This window comes from Zingiber officinale, chromosome 7A (assembly GCF_018446385.1).
Source record: "Zingiber officinale cultivar Zhangliang chromosome 7A, Zo_v1.1, whole genome shotgun sequence".
Taxonomy (NCBI): Eukaryota; Viridiplantae; Streptophyta; class Magnoliopsida; order Zingiberales; family Zingiberaceae; genus Zingiber; species Zingiber officinale.
The window spans coordinates 45,912,641-45,932,625 of NC_055998.1; the positions used below are offsets into that span (position 1 = coordinate 45,912,641).

Below are 19,985 nucleotides of genomic sequence, written 5' to 3' on the forward strand. Positions count from 1 at the left end.
AAATTTTATGCATGAACCAACTAATGAAGGCTTGCATGCAAACTCAAAGCAGAAGGTATGCATATATGAGATAGCTAGCTCACGTTGACGAAACAGTCATGGAAGAAGAGGCGGAGCATGGAAGCGCCTAAGGTGGCATCCTTAGCGACGGCTTGCGTCATCGCCGACCGGACGATGAGCTCCAAGTTGGGGCAGCTTTCTGCATAGAATGAAGGCGACAACTGCGCACGAACCAGCACCACGACGCTACCGCAGGCAACCATGCAAACCACCGTAAATATGAAGCTTTTGGCCAAATGTGCGCCCATGATTGAAGACTAGCTATCTAGGAACTTTCACTGATCGAGAGGCGTATATATCCTTGCATCCCTAGACTGTTAGTGCTAGCTATTCACATATTGTCTTGACTTGTTTTGCACGCATCCTTTCACTTCAATTCACCGAAATACAATTAAGCACACTCATCTTTACATTCCTTTGGATCTTTATAGCAATAAGTTTGGTTGTGAATCGTTGTCAGCTTCCATCCTTGATCTTAATCTGATCAGGAGCTTGGACTAATGCTAATAATTGATCTAGCAGATCACATAATCACACATCATTTGACAGCTACAATAGACCTAACCCTCCACGTTTAAGCACTTCAATTAATCATGGGAATATTGTGAAGTCCTTTTTACATGTCTCTTTATATAATTATAGACAGTGCTAAGATCGAACATATTTCCGAATATAAATATAATTTCTAAGAACTCATCAGGTGTATAAATGAGTATATATATATATTAATAGAAAAAGAAGAATATTTCTTTTGAAACAAAGGGTACAATGGGCGAATTAACCATTATTAGTGTGTACTGTTTGACGCATAATCCTGGTTGTTGGCTTGTCATTTAGCTAGGTAGTATCAAATCAATAGCAACACTAGTTACCAATATTTATTCATATGCATGCATCAATTTGAGTTGTTCAATAACTAGAGAACAACATCATCCATTCATTTAAAGTATAAAATGTCAAAACCATTAGAGAGAAAAATTATTGAAGGGGGAAAAAAATACAACATTCAATTCAAACGAACCTACTATAGCTGTATGTGGATAAGACCTAGTGGCAAATGAACAGTAAATATAGCAATTCTACATAGCATACTATTGAAAGAAAATAATTTGAATTGTGGAGATATAACTAGTGGACGCACATCACTCTTTAGTTTAGCTGTCTATAATTTTTATTTCATTTTTCATATGTATTTTGAATTAATTTTAATTGATTTATTAGATTGAATTAATTTTAATTGATTAATTAGATTGAATTAATTTTAATTGATTAATTAAGTTAAATTTATTAGGTTGAATAGATTAGTTAATTAGATTAATTAATTGATTTGAATTAATTAGATTGAATTAATTTTAATTGATTAATTAAGTTAAATTAATTAGGTTGAATAGATTAGTTAATTAGATTAATTAATTGGTTTGAATTAATTAGATTAATAAAAAATTATGTTGAATTAATTAGTTTAGGTTTTATTAATTTGAGTTTGAGTTTGATGAAGAGATTTTAAATCAATTAATTAATTAAGTTGAATTTGTTTATTTATTTAATTTGATTAATTAGTTTAGATTAATTTATTTTTAATTAATTGAGTTATATTAATTTATCTTTAATTAATTAAGTAATATTATAAATTAAATTTGGATTAGATTAAATTAAGTTATGTTGGTTTAATAAAACTAAATTTAACCTTAGTATCTTACCCATTCTAAGTTTTCGAATAGGGAATCTTATAGGTATTGTGAGATGATTATTAATTTTATCTTTATTAATTTAATTTAAAATATAAGGATTGATTAACATTTGGGTTAGATTCAGATTTAATCGTCGGTCAATTAAATACATATTTCAAAATTAGCTTCCAGGATATGGCAAGGCACAGGGATCTACTTGGGTATTAGAACAACGATCACTTCTAGATAAAGTTTTTTAAAGAAATTGTGTATTTAATTTTTCTATTAAAAAACCTTGGTCTAATTAGGCTAGGATATGACAAGGTAGTTTCAGTTAGTTCCACTTAGCTAAGTAGACCAAATAGGATACGCTTTACTTTACTTAACTCCTAGACCAAACTTCCCTAATGTACTATCAACTCATTCCATCCTGATAATAGGTTGAGCAAGTGTCAAAAAAGCCTAAGTCCTTATCCAACCATTCTGGCTTAAATTGAAATTAAACTAAGCATGCATATCAACGTAGTAAATCAAACAATCAATTAGGTTTATCTAATTACCAAAATAGGTTTTCTATTGGCTCCCCCAGGATCGTAACCTCGATATGGTCTATCTAGGTAGTGAATTTGATCCTTGGAAATCTAATATTGGTTCGGTCCAACTTGATTATTCAAGCTTAACTTAGGGACCCATGCTTGGATATGGTTTCTATTTCTATTTACAATTGATAGATACGATTTGAAGCGAGAATTAGCTTTATATCCTAGTCCGGATCTATTGTATATGACCCTTTATTTTCCAAGAATCATATCAAAATTCTTGGAATCCAAGGTAAATTAACCGTTCCAGTGTGCTCTTAAGTTCTTTGACATGACTTTTAAAAGTGAATTTCTTTCTCAAGTTGTTAGACTTGAGTATAAGTTTCATTTAAACTTGATCAGTCAAGGAACTTAGGTTTGTCATTCCTTAAAGGTTGTTACCTCCTTTTGGAGTGACTTGACCTGAACATTAGACTTAACTAATTTATGCATCAAAAAGTTTATTAAATTATACAACTTTATCAACTAAAGAAGAACTTATAGTGTTGTATGGCCCTTCAGAAATGGTTATGGATCTGTGACTTGACACAGACTTGGCTTTGGATTCGGTCTCAAACTCGTTCTTGGATTCAGTCTCGACCAAGTGAGCTTGTACCGGTAGAGCAAGGAAGCTCGCTTGAGCTTGTTCTTCTTCTTCAGAGTCTTCTAATAACTTGGACCACATTATTTTCAGGGCTTTCCTTTTTCTTTGCTTCTTTAGCATTTTTCGAACTAGGCTAACTAGTTCAGAGGTGATCTCCTTGTCATCTTCTAAGTCTAATTCAAATTCAGGTTCAGGTCAGAATTTGGGTTTCGACTTATTAGTCTTGAATTTTCTTACAAAAAATGCATTCCCCTTCTTGGTATAGTGTGCATTAGTCTATTCATGCAATTCAATTTCAAAAAATAGCTCGTCTAGTCTAATATATGAGATTCTTGGAAATCTTGTAAGCATCTACCATAGATGCTCATAAAGTGTTTCTTGGAAATGCGTTAAGGGTATACCTTATAATATTATGATTCTTCACTTTTTATTTGATCGAGTGAAGTCTGTTGAGCGGATCTTCGATTTGGACGTGTAGTTGACTTGATGAGTCTTGTAAGATACATCATCCAAATAATAATTTAATAATAAGTGTTATTGAAAAAAATAACCATAATGGATTTTTCAGGAAATTTTAGAAATTTTTTGGGATTTAATTGGAGCTCGTATGATATATTTTGAGGGAATAGAAATATTAGGCTCAGAGAAGGTTTATTTGGAATATCAATAAAATGGGAGTTGATTGAGAAATGAACCTAGAGTTTAATTATAATGCCTAAGTTTATAAATCCCCACTCGTACCCTAAATCGTCGAACACTTCTTTTTCCCCTCTCCCTCACGATTTCTCCCCTATCACGCAATGCCAACCCATGCTGCTCTGATTGTCGACCGCTGGCTGCTGGACGACGACGTTGATGATCATAAGGACAAGACATTTCAGGCGCACGACCACCGGCGTGGGATACAGCTGCGACAGGGGTGACGACCAGCCCCTCCTACGATCTGCTCGTGCCACCACTTCTCTGATGTTTCACTAAGTGCCGACATCGATTGATCGCTGAGCACGCCACCATCTGCATCTGACCATAAGCGCAGACCCGGCCGATTCTCTGTCCGATATTCCTTACGTCGCTGGCCACTCCAACCAAGAGGTTTGGGAGAAACAGCCGTGCCCTAGCTCCCATTCCGTAGCCGCTTAGCACCGCCCGATCACCTCCTGCACATCCGAGCCCTCTCCCGATCTCCCATATTCGTGCCCTAGCCGTATGGACCGCTGACCATCAGATCCCTACCTTCGGTCGCCACCTTTTAGAGATTGGTGATAGACTTGATCTCCTTGCTTTGTTCGACATGAAGTTTCTGATCAAGCTGTACTGATCCGACAATGTGACCGAAAGGAGAGGGTTGAGTATTTGATCTTGTGCTCAATGGAGGAAGTGTTGATTTTGATTTAGGGTGTGTTGGGTTGTAGATCTTTGGCCGTGGAGATCCCTATGGTGTGGAGGATTGTTTCACGAGTTCACAACAGAATAGAGCCACCAATTCTGGTAGAGGTCAGGAAGGTTAGCAACTTTTGTCCCTCATAGCTGCATTTAGATTTTCTTCTGAGAGCTAGCTATTGCAGATATGGATTGGGGTAAAATGCTTATAGATTTGGATTAATATTGAATTAAATCCGTTGTTTTGGTCGAGATTTCATTATGAAGTTGAGGGTGTTAATTGTGAAAAAGGATTGACTCATTTGTGCGTTTGGAGATTAGTTTGCATTTTATTGATGAATTGGTTGTTAAGTAATGATGGTGCTAAGTTTGGTTGTAAATGAATTACTAAATATGAATGTGAATTGGAGGAGGAAATGATTGTGTTGATTGAGGATTATTGGAGTTGTTAGATGAGGTGATTGGATTTGATTAGTGATTAATTTATGAGACTTAAGGAATTAATTAGTGGATTATGGATGGATTAATTATCTAATTGGATTTGGATCATTAGGTGGAATTAAACATGGTTACCGAATCAAGTTAGGATTGGGTTTAGGTTTAGCTAGTTATTGGTAGAGTGTATACTAAAAGTCTAGTTTTTTGTATAAATAGTTATTTTGAAATAAGAATCACATTGGTCAAATGCCTACATTTATGCTAAGTGTAGATGTCCATTTAATTTATATTATAGATAACATGGTGTGAGGAGACACACAGAAGATTATGTTATTAGTTTCTTATAAATTATAAATAGTTACTCACAACCAAGATGGAATGGTACAAACTATTGGAATGGTTATAGTGTAATTTGGTATGAGTTTATCTTAACTATAAATTACACTAATGCACTCTAAGTGTATTGAGAAGGACCATTTGAGATTGTTCTTTTTATACTGACTGTTAAAAAGAGCAAGACCTCTGTTATTATGGAAGTGTGTACTCTTAATCATGATATAATAACAAGCACATATACTTAATATTTATTTCTTTAATTTATCAAAGGGGGCGATTTAGTTCGTTAAATCAATAGGGTCGATAAGTTGGGAAATGATATTATTTATATGGTGTGTTGTTGATTATAGAATGAAACTGTGTCTTAGTAATCTAGGTTGACGATATCCCCTTGAGGAGCTCATAAGGATTGTCATGTAAACCCTACAGGTGGACTTAGTCTGACATGACAATAAAGTTGAGTGGTACTACTATTGGAGCTAAGATATTAATTAAGTGAGTTATCAGTAACTCGTTTAATTAGTGGGCATTCGATATCTTAAACACAGGAAGGCTAACACACTCATGATAAGAAGAAACCCATATTGTAATATGGGATTGGTGCGGTAGTATAATAATAACTCTTTAGTGGAATGAGATATTATTGATGAACTTGAGTTGGGTGTTCGAGGTGAACATGGGAAGCTCAAGCTCATCGGGACACCAAAACCAATTCCTCCTCTCGGTCCCTATTGTAGCCTCTTATTTATAAAGCCTTATATCCACTTAAAGTCAAGCCTCTTACCCATCTTATGGTGGCCGGCCAAGCCAAGCTTGGAGCCCAAGCTAAGGCCTGCCAAGCTAAGAATTAAAGCCATGTTATATGCCCGGCCAAGCTTGGAGCCAAAGCTAGGTGGCTTGCCACATCACATTAAAAGGGTATTTAATTTTTAAAATCTTTCCTTTTGTGGAAGCCATGGTTTTAAAAGAGAGTTTTAAATTTTAAAATCCTTCCTTTTATAGTTTTCTACAAATGATTAAGAGAAAGGTTTGATATCTTTCCTTATTTATAGTTAAAAGAAATATTTTAATTTTTGATAAAACTTTCCTTTTTGGTAACCATCCACATGTTTTAAAAGAGAGATTTTAATTTATAAAATTTTTCTTTTATAACCAACAAGGGATTTAAAAGAGAAAATTTTCTATTAAAATTTCTTACCGGAAACAAATAAGGAAGTTTTAATTTTGTGTTTAAAACGTTCCTTGTTTGGAGCACAAGGAGGTGACCGACCATGACAAGAAAAAAAGGAAGTTTTAATTTTTTTTGTTTTAAAACTTTCCTTTTTTGTCATTGGTAAGGAATATAAGGAAGTTTAATTATGTTTAAAACTTTTCTTTTTTACCAAGACCAAGAATTATAAAAGAGATGAGGGGTGCCTCATGAGATTAACACATCTTCTATTCCTCTCTTCCAATCCTTGGTGGCCGACCCTTGTCCTTCTCTCTTCTCCTTTTGCTTTTTCTCTTGGTGGCCGGCGGTATCTTGTGTGGAGATCTCTTGGAGGCCGGTTGCTTGAAGGAGAAGAAGAAGAGAAGGAAGCTCTCTTGTCTAACATCCCTTGGAGGTTAGTTGGTGGCCGGATCTTGGAAGCCTTGGAAGAAGCTTGAGTGGATTTCATCTTGGAAGATCGTCGTCCACACAACGTCCAAGAGAAGGAGAGGAATACAATAGAAGATCAAGAGGTCTATAAGCTACAAAAGGTATAACTAGTTATTAGTTTCCGTGTCATGACTAGTTCATCTTTTGTATAGATCTTGAAAAACCAAACGCAAGAGGTTATCGGTTTTAAGTTATCATTTTTGTTATTGATTTTATTGTTCGATTTCATGTTTCGATATTGTGTTTCTATTGAGGTCTCTATAGTTAAACCTAGTTTACTGTAAGAAGTTAAATATTCAATTTCTTTGAAAGACTTTTTCTAGGAAGTGGTGGATGATCCCATACCCAAGAAGGCCTAGTGCCTCGCCTTGTTTAACCAGGAAGCCGATCTTTGAAAAAGATATTTGATAACTTCTGTAATATGGTTTAACTTAGGAAGATTACATCGATTAAACTTGGAGTAAAAATATTTGGATTAATAATGTTAAGTATCGTTTGCAATCCAAATTTAACTTCAGTAGAGCACATGGGTAGCTAGGATAGTTCTATGCTTGTACAAATTTTTGTACAGGGGAACTAGGATGGTATTCCGAGTAGCAACCAACAGTTGTTGTATATGTAATTAGCTAAACTGTACATCATGTGATTTACAGGACTTTGATTCGAGACAAGCATCTCGACGTGCGATTGTTTAACACGATCTACAGTTAAAGGTGGGTACCTTTGAGTTATCTTCTTTTGATATTGTCATTATGATATGTATAGTATATTATAGTAGTAGTAATTATTATGTTTATATCTGCCTTCGTATGTCACTACTTGATATATGTGGTATGCCTTTGTTTTTATCTGTTACACATTCATGCCTATATCATCTTGATTCTTGTCATGTGTAATTATGTTCATAGAAGTAGCGACATACGATGCATTACTAGGTATAAGACAAGCTACTAGTTATACCTGACATGTGTACCTAGACATTATTATACCTAGTTTATTGTTAAGGCTTCATTGTTCTTTTTGGTACACATCGGATGGAGGCACATATTGTTAGGTGTTACATGCTTAATGTCATACACCATCTTGCATGATTGCATGTTGTGCGATTGTCGGCTCCTTTGTAGTTGAGCACATCGCCAGTTACATGATCTGCACACACAACCACTCATGGGTTAGTGGTACATCAGGTAGGGTGTGTGCAGTTGCTCTGTCAGGGCTCCGCTTGGCCACTCATGGGTAGTGGTGACGCAGCATTGTAGCGGACAGAGATCCCTCCTCTTGACTATGACACAGGGAGATGAGAGCTTCGGCTCCCCCATTTAGTTGGGGTAGTAGGATAGGTGTACTCCGATAGCATCCTATCCACTAGGTCACTCAGGAGTAGTGATGGAAGAGTGCACAGTTGTCTTACCCCTACCCTCTCGACCTCATCATCGCGATGACGGTGGCTGACTGGTGTCAGGGGTGACCACGTCATTTGCATAATAATGCATGGATTGCATTTATTTGTGTGTGATTGCTGCATTTTGGATGCTATATTTTGGTGGCTGCATATGATTGACATGCATACAAGAGGTATTTGTTGGAACCCCATGGTTGTTTTGGTGTGATCAACAAGTTAAGTTAGGTCCTGTGTATTTTTAACCTTGTGTCTAAGTGTGTAGAAACTTAGGAGCACAGGTAGTCGAGCGAAAGACGCAGCTAGTGAGAAGGACGGCATGCGGTGCGTCCAAGGGACGAGGCGCTGCGGAAGAGTATGTCGACAGACGAGAATGAAACGTGCAATGGTTCCGAGGGACGAGAAGCCGGAGCAGAAGACTGCTCGAGGAGCAAGAGACGTAGCTAGCGAGAAGGTTGGCACGAGGTGCAATCGAGGGATGAAGACTGCGGATGAGTACGCTGGCAAACCAGAAGGAAGAACGCGGCGATTCCGAGGGACGAGAAGCCAGAGGGAAGCTTGCTCGAAAAGACCGAAAGTTGGGTTCGGGTGAGCCCTATTCTGGATGGTAGAAATCACCCAAGCGAGCGGAAGACTCGGTCTGAGGCGAACGGAGCCGGAGCAGAAGACCCGGGCTGGAAAAAGTCAATAGGGTTGACTTTTCCAGGCGGGGTGCCCGGAGCTGTCCGGGGCGCTTGGACCCCTCCGGGGCGCCCAGAACCCTTCTGAGCGCCCGGAGTTGACTTTTTCACAGGATCAAGTTTTGACTCGATCTGAACGTTGGAGGATAAAGTTTATTCCTCCCAGGGCGTTCGGAACCCTCAGGGCGCCCCGACCAAGGCTATAAATGTAGCCTTGTCTAGAAGCTTTACATCAATCAGAACTCAAGCAATTATTTCAACACTTGTACTTCATTTGTAGTTTAGCTTCTTTTTGTGCACTTCATTACTGTAAGAGGCTTCTCCGCCTGAAGGAGATAGTACTGCGATCATCTTCCTTGGATTAACAACCTTCCCGGTTGTAACCAAGTCAAATCTGGTGTGCCTCGTCTTTTCTGATTTACTTTCTGCTTTCATTATTTTACAAGTGTTAGGTTAAGAGTCCGAGAAGGGTTGTGTTTTATTTTTTCAGGCTATTCAACCCACCTTCTAGTCGGCCGCCGCGATCCAACAACATTATGTATTTGGCCTAACGATCCTGCATCTATTTGTATGGTTCACACTCTTATGTCAGGATAGGAGGCCTTGGTGAGTATAATTTCTTCTATTGTTTAGTTTACTTTACCTATTATTGTTCAAGGGACTGTACTACATGATTATTACTGATAGTTATATTACTATACATGTCTTCTAGATGCCCGCTGAGTTCATTGAACTCACTATGTTGATTTATTCTTATTTCAGGTTGAAGTCGTCAAGAGGTTCCAACTGCTAGTCCCCTCTCCATGTCATGATAGTTACTATTTTTGGTCCTTTGTCTCCTTGCTATGTGATCTACAGACTCGTGATTTGTAGTCTTGCGTTTGTGGATTTTAGTATTGGGTTTTGGGGTATGCTACCTCATTTTTCCACTACAAATGTTTCTCTTGGTGGGTTGTGTTTCCCTCGTTGTAGTGGAGTAGGTTATATATATATCTGTGATGTTTTAATACCGTTTCTCATCTTTTCGTATTGTGTTGTCAGCCGAAGGCTCTCTTTATTAAATTGCATGGAATGTTTTATTTACTTTATGGTATATGTTCCGACCGTGTTGGCTGAGGATTGTGAGGCCCTGAGGGCTATGTATTTATGATTCATATTGTCACTGAAGGTGCTAGAATTCCGTTCTGTTTAAATTTCTCTGTAAAAAAATTGTACAAGTGTAGAACTTTTCCTAGCAACCTGCATGTTCGATCAGACATGTGTTTGATCAATCAAGTAAGTTCTTGACGAATCAAAGCACACCTTGATCGAAGTACAAGATCGATGGCCTCTTGTGTTGGTATTCAAAATCGATACAAAGAAAACTAAACTAATTACACAGCGGAATCAAAGAACTACTTGTACCTTTCCTTTGTAGCTAAAGACCTCTTGATCTTCTGTTGTATTCTTCTCCTCTTCTTGGACGTCGTGTGGGCAACGATCTACCAAGACAACAAACACCCTTCCTTCATTTCTCCAAACCACCAGCCACCAAGTGAAGCTTTAGGATGGGGCGCCTTCTCCTCTTCTTCCTTCTTGTCTTCTTCCTCTTCTCCAAGGAGGAGGGGGCGCCAACCCTTAGCAAGGAGGAGGGGGTCCCGACCCTTAGCAAGGAGGAGGGGGGCGCCGACCCTAGCAAAGGAGGAGGGGGTGCCGTCCCTAGCAACGGAGGAGAAGCTTGTGGGAAAAATTAGGTTTTAGGGGGCGCCACTTACTCCCTTTTATAAGCCTTGCTGCCGGCCCTAGGTAAGGAAGAGAAAACCAAAACAAAAAACAAACTGGATGGGTGGATGCGAGACATTATATAAAGGCTACAACAGGGACCTAGAGGAGGAATTGGTTTAGGTCTCCTGATGGGCTTGGGCTTCCTGTGTTCGGCCTGAACACTCAACTCAAGTCCATCAATAATAACTCATACCACTAAAGAGTTATTATTGAACTACCGCACCAATCCTATATTACAATATGGGCTCTTTCTTATCATGAGTGTGTTAATCTCCTCGTGTTTAAGATATCGTATGCCCGTTAATTAAATGAGTTACTGACAACTCAATTAATTAACATCTGATTCCAAGAGTAGTACCACTCAACTTTATTATCACGTCGGACTAAATCCACCTGCAGGGTTTACATGATAATCCTTATGAGCTCCTCAAGGGGACATCATCAGCCTAAATAATTAGGACACAAATTCCTTCTATAATCAACAACACACCATATAAACAGTACTATTTCCCAACTCATTAGGCCTATTGATTTAACGAATAAATCTCACTCATTGATAAGTTAAAGAAATAAATACTAAGTATACGTGCTTGTTATTATATAGGGATTAAATGGACACACATCTATAATAACAGAGGTTCTGTTCTTTTATGTAGTCAGTACAAATCAAAAACCTTAAACGGTCCTGCTCAATACACACATAGTGTACTAGTGTAATTTTATAGTCAAGATAGACTAATATCAAATTTGTTAGTTAGAGCCCTAGAGCCAATCATTTGATGATTGTATGGACTCATTGTATCATATTCTTGTATATTAATAAAGGCATTTGTTTGGTTATTATACTTATTTGTATTAGTGCCAAATAGACTAAGTATAATAGCGTCCTTGAGTAGAAGGTTCATACCTATATCAATCGATTAGTTGAATTGATAGTGAGATGATATAGGGAACACTACTCTAAATCATTCCTAGTCGAGTATTAACATTCAGGGACAATGTTAATGCAATAAGACTAGCATGTAGGTCAGCTCGATGACTTGATCTCACAAGTCATGGATATAGAGATATCATGCTGACACATGGGTATATATTCGAGAATGTATACTGAATGACCCGCCATGAGAAAGTATCATGGATCGTTATATGAGTGTCATATACTTTCTCATGTGGCTATTAGTATGACTATTAGTCTTTAGACCTGAAGTCACCATGGATCCCTACATAAGGAGTTATGTACTTTAGTTTCGTCAAACGTCACCCGTAACTGGGTGGACTATAAAGGCGATTAATGGGTATGTAACGAATTATGCAGAGGGATGTGAGTGATGTAGATGGGATTTATCCCTCCCATATGATGGGAGCGACATCGCTATTCTTGATAGAGTGAGACCACGAAGTGCATGGCCATGCCCAAATGAGTCAACATTAGATGTTGAGCTCATTTGATCGAGTGAGTCTACTTGGAGTTCAAGATTTAGATTGATTAGAGGATGACACGGTCTATGCCTCACATTAATCAATCTAGATGTCTAGGATAGAAGGACACTTGTCACATATTGTGAGGAGTCACAATTAGTAGTCACAAGGTGATGTTAGATCTCAACATTCTTGTAACTTGGGTAGCAATGATGTATTGCTAGATGCCGCTCATTGCTTATGTTTCTAAAGGAGTTTAGAAACATTGCCAACGTTACAAGAACTTATTGGGTCACACACAAAGAACAAGTGGATGGAGATTAGGTTCATATGATGAACCAATTGGATTAGGTTCATGTGATGAACCAATTGGATTAGGTTCATGTGATGAACCAAATTGGATTAAGAGTAATCCAAATTGGGCTAATTGAGTTAGACTCAAGTTGATTCATGTGTTCAATGAGTCTAATTTGGATTATGACTCATTGAATCAATTTAATTAAATGAATTAGATTCATTATATTAAGTTGGCTTGAATCAAATGGTTAGATTAGATCAACCATGAGAGAGATTTGGTCAAGTTTGACTTGATTTGAGAAGGAAGATCAAAGGTCAATTTTGAATTGACCATTTGCCACCTCATTTGTGAGTTGGCATAAGGTGGACCATTGATGATGCTCCACATCATCATGGTTGCACATGTGTGTGACACCTCATGGAGGTTACAAATCCCTCTTTAATGGCCACATTAAATGGGAAGGGGGTTACACACACATGAAGGAGAGTGAATGCAATTCATTCTCATTCATTCCATCTTCTTCCTCCTTAGCTCTCTCTTGCTTTCTCCTCTCTTTTGGTCGTGGGTTCCATGAAGGGAGAGAAGGTGGTTGAGTTGTATTCCAAGAGAAGAAAGAAAGGGTGAAGGTCACAAAAGAGGAGACTACTTCTTGAGTGTAAGAGTTTCCTTTCTTCTTTCTTTTTCCCTCCATTTAAATCCTATCCGAGAGCTCTAGAAAGTGCTAGCACACTTGGGGCTCTCTTCTCCATCCTTTGAGTGTGAGAGACACTCCTTGTTCGTGTGGATATCACTAGAGAAGTATCTACCTTGATACTTTGGAGATCCGACAAGTACCTTGGACGAGCGGGATTTTGCAAGGGCACGCATCGAAGGTAAAATGGTTTTTCCTTTGTAGATCTACTGTAGATCGTAGTATAAAACTCGTATTTGTGTTTTCGAAATTTTTCCTTGCACGGATCTACGGCTTTGGGTGATTCGGGGTTTCCGCGACGCGAAAAACCCAAAAACCCAACAGTGGTATCAGAGCCACGTGCAAGGCGAATACGAGTTTGTTTTTTGGTTTTATGAAAACTAAAGTTTCTGTAATTTTCTGTAAAATTATGATTTTATAGTTTTTATGGGTAATTTTTTCGTAGAAGCGAAGCACAAGTGTCTCGGCACTTGTAGGCTTCGGCTACCGGAAAGATTTTTCCAAAACGGTTTCGTTTTGCCCCAAATCCGTTTGGGACAGCGGGCTTGGGTGCCATTAGATCGCAAAGGAGCAACTCACGATGGTTAGATCGTGGGTAGGGGTACTGTCCCTAACCCCACAAGGGGATTTGCTCCGCGATTGCACCCGAAATCGCTAAAAACGAACCCGCCGGGAAGATTTTTCCGAAACGGCAATGTCTCGGCCCAAATCGTTTTGGGACAGCGGATTTAGGCACTGTTGGATCGCAAAGGAACCCTCGCGATGGTTAGATCGCGGGTAGGGGCGCTGCCCATGGGCCCCGCAAGGGGATCCGTTCCGTGATTGCGCCCGAAACCGCTAAACGGGACCGCCGGGAAATTTTACTCATAAAAATTGTAAAAATTAGTTTTAAAATTATAGAAAAATTATGAAAATATATAATTTTGAATTATATATAAATTTTGTGATAGTCATGGCCCAAAACCCAATATGATTGGATGTGTTGTAATTCATAATACGGCCTGCGTGCCGTTATGTGTTTGTTATATTCGCGACCTGCGCGTCGTGCCTTCTCTTATTTTCTTGTTGTAAATTAGATTTAGACTCGAATGTAACTCGAGTTTCAAATTGTAATGTACAAATTGGAGCGGTGGAGGGTCCACACGAGACGGAGTTCCGAGGCGGGCACGAGCAACACAAGGTGGTCAAAGGGAGGAGCTTGAAGAAGCTGTTGACCCTAGGTTGACCAATCGATCTTCTCATTGGCTTGAGAAGATCGTAGTAGGGCCATGACTAAATCACAAATAGATTAATTAATTGCTTGTGTATGTGATGCATATTTAATAAGTAGTTAATTAATTAGTGCCTTACGATTAGATTAGATCTAAGTCGTGCACATGATGCACCCATGCGATTAGATTAGATCTAAGTCATGCACAAGATGCATCCTTCTCGATTAGATTAGATCTAGATCGAACCAACTCAAAATGCCTAACCGTGCCATGATACCTATCACTACCTCGATCACATGTATTGTTGAATCTGCCAAAGCAGAGCAATACATATTATCTTGGTAGGGTACGGAGGGACAATCTTGATCCCGCCTATCAACGCATGGATGAATACAAACTCAATTAGATTGAGTATTCCTAGTTACTCGGTTGGATCGAGTCAACTATAGGCATTATTCCAACGGTTGGAAAAGAATAGGTCAAAATCACATCTATATTAACTCTCGGGCGTATTAGCCAAAGCTAACTCGAGTTTTAATATAAATGCGGGTATTGATTCTATAAACAAGAGTTGCATAGAGATGTAATTGGTAATCGTTATCTACCGATCATACTAAGCCTTAGGCGTATTAGCCAAAGCTAACTCAAGGGTTAGTATGATGTGGATCTTGTCCAACAAGAATTATAGAATTCAGTGGGAGCATCATTTAATTAAAGGCCTAATTAGATGATTTAAAAGAATATGATATTTATTTCTGCAAATTTTCTGTTGTAGATAACCATGACATCGAATACGAACTTTTTCTCTGCGTTACGTCCTTAAGAAGGACAAGCTCAACGAAGCAAATTTCTGGTACAGGAACTTGAGAATAGTTCTCACCCAAGAACGTGACGTTCTAGAGCACCCATTCCGAGGCTCCTCCGCCACCGCCACGCTGACCGGGATGCTTACAAGAAGCATTAAGATGACGCATTAGATGTGTCTGTCTTATGCTCGACCATGAACTCCGAGCTTCGAAGCAACATGAGTTGATGGCGCTACGATATGGTTAAGCATCTTTGTCACCTATATCAAGGACAAGCAAGGCACTGGAAGAGGAACTCCAAAGAATACCTGGAAGATCTTAAGAAGAAGAGAAATAAGATTTCTACTTCAGGTATACATGTTATAGAAGTCAACCTCTCTATTTCTTCATCGTGGGTATTAGATACCGGATGTGCTTCGCACATTTGTACTAATGTACAAGCGCTGAGGAATAGCAGGGCATTGACGAAGGGTGAGATAGACCTACGAGTAGGCAATGGAGCACGAGTTGCTGCTATTGCTGTAGGAACTTATCATCTATCTCTTCCTTCTGGGCTTGTACTAGAATTAGATGATTGTTGTTATGTGCCTGCCTTGACTAAGAACATAATTTCAGTTTCTTGTTTGGACAAGAAAGGATTTTCGTTTATAATAAAGAACAAATGTTGTTCCGTCTATTTAAACGATATGTTCTATTGTAGTGCACCTCTGATAAACGGACTCTATATTCTAGACCTTGAAAGCCCTATCTATAACGTAAATACCAAGAGGTTCAAGTCTAATGACATGAACCAAACCTACCTTTGACACTGTCGCTTAGGTCATATAAATGACAAGCGCTTATCCCAACTCCATAAGGATGGTTTGTTGGACTCATTTGATTTTGAATCATATGAGATATGCGAGTCATGCCTACGAGGCAAGATGACCAAGACTCCCTTTAGTGGGCACAGCGAGAGAGCGATTGATTTGTTAGGACTCATACATAGTGATGTATGTGGCCCTTTCAATGTCGCTGCTAGAGGCGGTTATAGATACTTCATCACATTTACTGATGACTTCAGTAGATATGGTTATGTGTACTTGATGACACATAAGTCCGAATCCTTTGAAAAGTTCAAAGAATTCAAGAATGAAGTACAGAACCAGCTTGGCAAGAGTATTAAGATACTTCGATCCGATCGAGGTGGTGAATACTTAAGCCATGAGTTTCGTGACTACTTAGCTGAGTGTGGGATTTTATCTCAACTCACTCCTCTTGGAACACCACAGTGGAATGGTGTATCCGAAAGGAGGAATCGTACCTTATTAGATATGGTACGGTCTATGATGAGTCACACAGATCTTCCGACATACCTCTGGGGTTATGCTCTAGACACGGCAGCTTTCATTCTCAACCGAGTTCCATCCAAGGCCGTGATAAAGACACCATATAGGATATGGACTGGGAGAGATGCCCAGGTGTCTTTCATGAGGATTTGGGGCTGTGAGGCTTACGTACGACGTCAAGTCTCAGACAAATTAGGACCCAAATCCGACAAGTGCTATTTCATCGGATATCCCAAGGAAACTAAGGGATATTACTTCTACATTCCCAGTCAGCACAAGGTAGTTGTGGCAAAGACTGGGGTCTTTCTAGAAAGGGATTTTGTTTCTAGAAAGACTAGTGGGAGCGCGTTCGATCTTGAAGAAGTTCAAGATGCGAACAATAGCACTAATGCCTCGATGGAAATTGAACCGGAACCACAAAGTGTTGTGGATGATGTTGTTCCACAAGGAGTTGAGGAACAACAACCGGTTCAAGTAGACATACCTCTTCGCAGGTCTGATAGGGTACGTCGTCAGCCTGAGAGATACTCATTTCTCTTGTCTGACCATGATGACATTGTGCTCATAGAGGATGAGCCTACCACCTATCAGGAAGCTGTGATGAGACCAGATTCCGAGAAATGGCTAGAGGCCATGAGATCCGAGATGGAATCCATGTACACGAACCAAGTATGGACTTTGGTTGATCCACCTGAAGGGGTAAAACCCATTGGGTGTAAGTGGGTCTTTAAGAGAAAGACTGACATGGATGGACTTATCTATAAGGGTCGCTTGGTAGCTAAAGGTTTCAAGCAGATTCATGGTATTGACTATGATGAAACCTTTTCTCCAGTAGCGATGTTTAAGTCCATTCGGATCATGCTTGCTATTGCAGCTTACCACGATTACGAGATCTGGCAGATGGATGTCAAAACCGCGTTTCTGAATGGAAACCTACTCGAGGATGTGTACATGACACAACCTGAGGGTTTTGTAGAGCAGAGTATGCAAGCTGCATAGGTCCATTTATGGACTAAAGCAAGCTTCTCGAAGCTGGAATCTTCGATTCGATGATGCAATCAAACAGTTTGGTTTCATCAAGAACGAAGATGAACCTTGTGTCTACAAGAAGGTTGTAGAGAACACAGTTGTCTTCCTCATATTGTATGTGGATGACATACTGCTCATTGGGAAGGACATCCCTATGCTTTAGTCTGTCAAGACCTGGCTAGGGAGTTGCTTCTCAATGAAGGACTTAGGTGAGGCATCCCGCATTCTAGGGATACAGATCTATAGAGATAGATCTAAGAGATTGCTTGGCCTAAGTCAGAGTACATACATTGACAAGGTACTCCTTCGGTTTGCCATGCAGAACTCCAAGAAGGGATTTCTGCCGATGTCACATGGCGTGAGTCTTTCGAAGACTCAAGGTCCCTCTTCTAGAGAGGAGAGAGATCGCATGGATCAGATCCCTTATGCCTCAGCCATAGGATCGATCATGTATGCCATGCTATGTCCTCGATGCTTTGAGCATGACGGCAGATACCAGTCGATCCGGTGAAAGTCATCGATAGCGGTCAAGAATATTCTTAAGTACTTAAGAAGGACTAAAGAATATTTCTTGATATATGAAGGCAATGATGAGCTAACTGTAAAGGGTTACGGTGATGCTAGCTTCCAGACCGATCGGGATGATTACCGATCGCAATCGAGGTTCGTGTTTTGCTTAAATGGTGGTGTTGTGAGCTGGAAGAGTTCAGTAGCTGATTCTACAACAGAGGCCGAGTATATTGCTGCATCGAGGCAGCAAAGGAGGCGCTTGGATCCGCTATTTCATCACCGAACTTGGGGTGGTTCCTAGCATCGCTGACCAGTTGAGCTCTATTGTGACAACAATGGAGCTATAGCACAGCGAAGGAACCTCGCTCACACGACCAAGCACATACTACGGCGCTTCCATCTCATTCGAGAGATTATCGATAGAGGAGATGTGAAGATTTGCAGAGTACCTACAGAGGCTAACATCGCAGATCCCTTGACCAAGGCTTTGGCACAGAGGAAGCATGATGGTCACACTAGGTCTTTAGGCCTTAGAGCCTATATTGATTGGCACTAGTGCTAGTGGGAGATTGTTAGTTAGAGCCCTAGAGCCAATCATTTGATGATTGTATGGACTCATTGTATCATATTCTTGTATATTAATAAAGGCATTTGTTTGGTTATTATACTTATTTGTATTAGTGCCAAATAGACTAAGTATAATAGCATCCTTGAGTAGAAGGTTCATACCTATATCAATCGATTAGTTGAATCGATAGTGAGATGATATAGGGAACACTACTCTAAATCATTCCTAGTCGAGTATTAACATTCAGGGACAATGTTAATGCAATAAGACTAGCATGTAGGTCAGCTCGATGACTTGATCTCACAAGTCATGGATATAGAGATATCATGCTGACACATGGGTATACATTGGAGAATGTATACTGAATGACCCGCCATGAGAAAGTATCATGGATCGTTATATGAGTGTCATATACTTTCTCATGTGGCTATTAGTATGACTATTAGTCCTTAGACCTGAAGTCACCATGGATCCCTACATAAGGAGTTATGTACTTTAGTTTCGTCAAACGTCACCCGTAACTGGGTGGACTATAAAGGCGATTACTGGGTATGTAACGAATTATGCAGAGGGATGTGAGTGATGTAGATGGGATCTATCCCTCCCATATGACGGGAGCGACATTGCTATTCTTGATAGAGTGAGACCACGAAATGCATGACCATGCCCAAATGAGTCAACATTAGATGTTGAGCTCATTTGATCGAGTGAGTCTACTTGGAGTTCAAGATTTAGATTGATTAGAGGATGGCACGGTCTATGCCTCACATTAATCAATCTAGATGTCTAGGATAGAAGGACACTTGTCACATATTGTGAGGAGTCACAATTAGTAGTGACAAGGTGATGTTGGATCTCAACATTCTTGTAACTTGGGTAGCAATGATGTATTGCTAGATGCCGCTCATTGCTTATGTTTCTAAAGGAGTTTAGAAACATTGCCAACGTTACAAGAACCTATTGGGTCACACACAAAGAACAAGTGGATGGAGATTAGGTTCATATGATGAACCAATTGGATTAGGTTCATGTGATGAACCAATTGGATTAGGTTCATGTGATGAACCAAATTGGATTAAGAGTAATCCAAATTGGGCTAATTGAGTTAGACTCAAGTTGATTCATGTGTTCAATGAGTCTAATTTGGATTATGACTCATTGAATCAATTTAATTAAATGAATTAGATTCATTATATTAAGTTGGCTTGAATCAAATGGTTAGATTAGATCAACCATGAGAGAGATTTGGTCAAGTTTGACTTGATTTGAGAAAGAAGATCAAAGGTCAATTTTGAATTGACCATTTGCCACCTCATTTGTGAGTTGACATAAGGTGGACCATTGATGATGCTCCACATCATCATGGTTGCACATGTGTGTGACACCTCATGGAGGTTACAAATCCCCTCTTTAATGGCCACATTAAATGGGAAGGGGGTTACACACACATGAAGGAGAGTGAATGCAATTCATTCTCATTCATTCCATCTTCTTCCTCCTTAGCTCTCTCTTGCTTTCTCCTCTCTTTTGGTCGTGGGTTCCATGAAGGGAGAGAAGGTGGTTGAGTTGTATTCCAA

General features: G+C 39.3%; 1 protein-coding gene across 2 annotated transcripts in view; it reads right to left on the reverse strand.

The window, feature by feature from the left end:
• LOC122001378 (peroxidase P7-like) overlaps positions 1-448 on the reverse strand; it is a 38,987-nt gene extending 38,539 nt beyond the window's left edge. For both annotated transcript variants that reach the window (XM_042556094.1, XM_042556093.1), the window contains exon 1: positions 84-448. In XM_042556094.1, the coding sequence (XP_042412028.1) occupies positions 84-308 (225 nt within the window). In that variant the 5' untranslated portion in view covers positions 309-448. The remainder of the gene's footprint in view (positions 1-83) is intronic.
• Between the last annotated feature and the right edge of the window lie 19,537 nt (positions 449-19,985).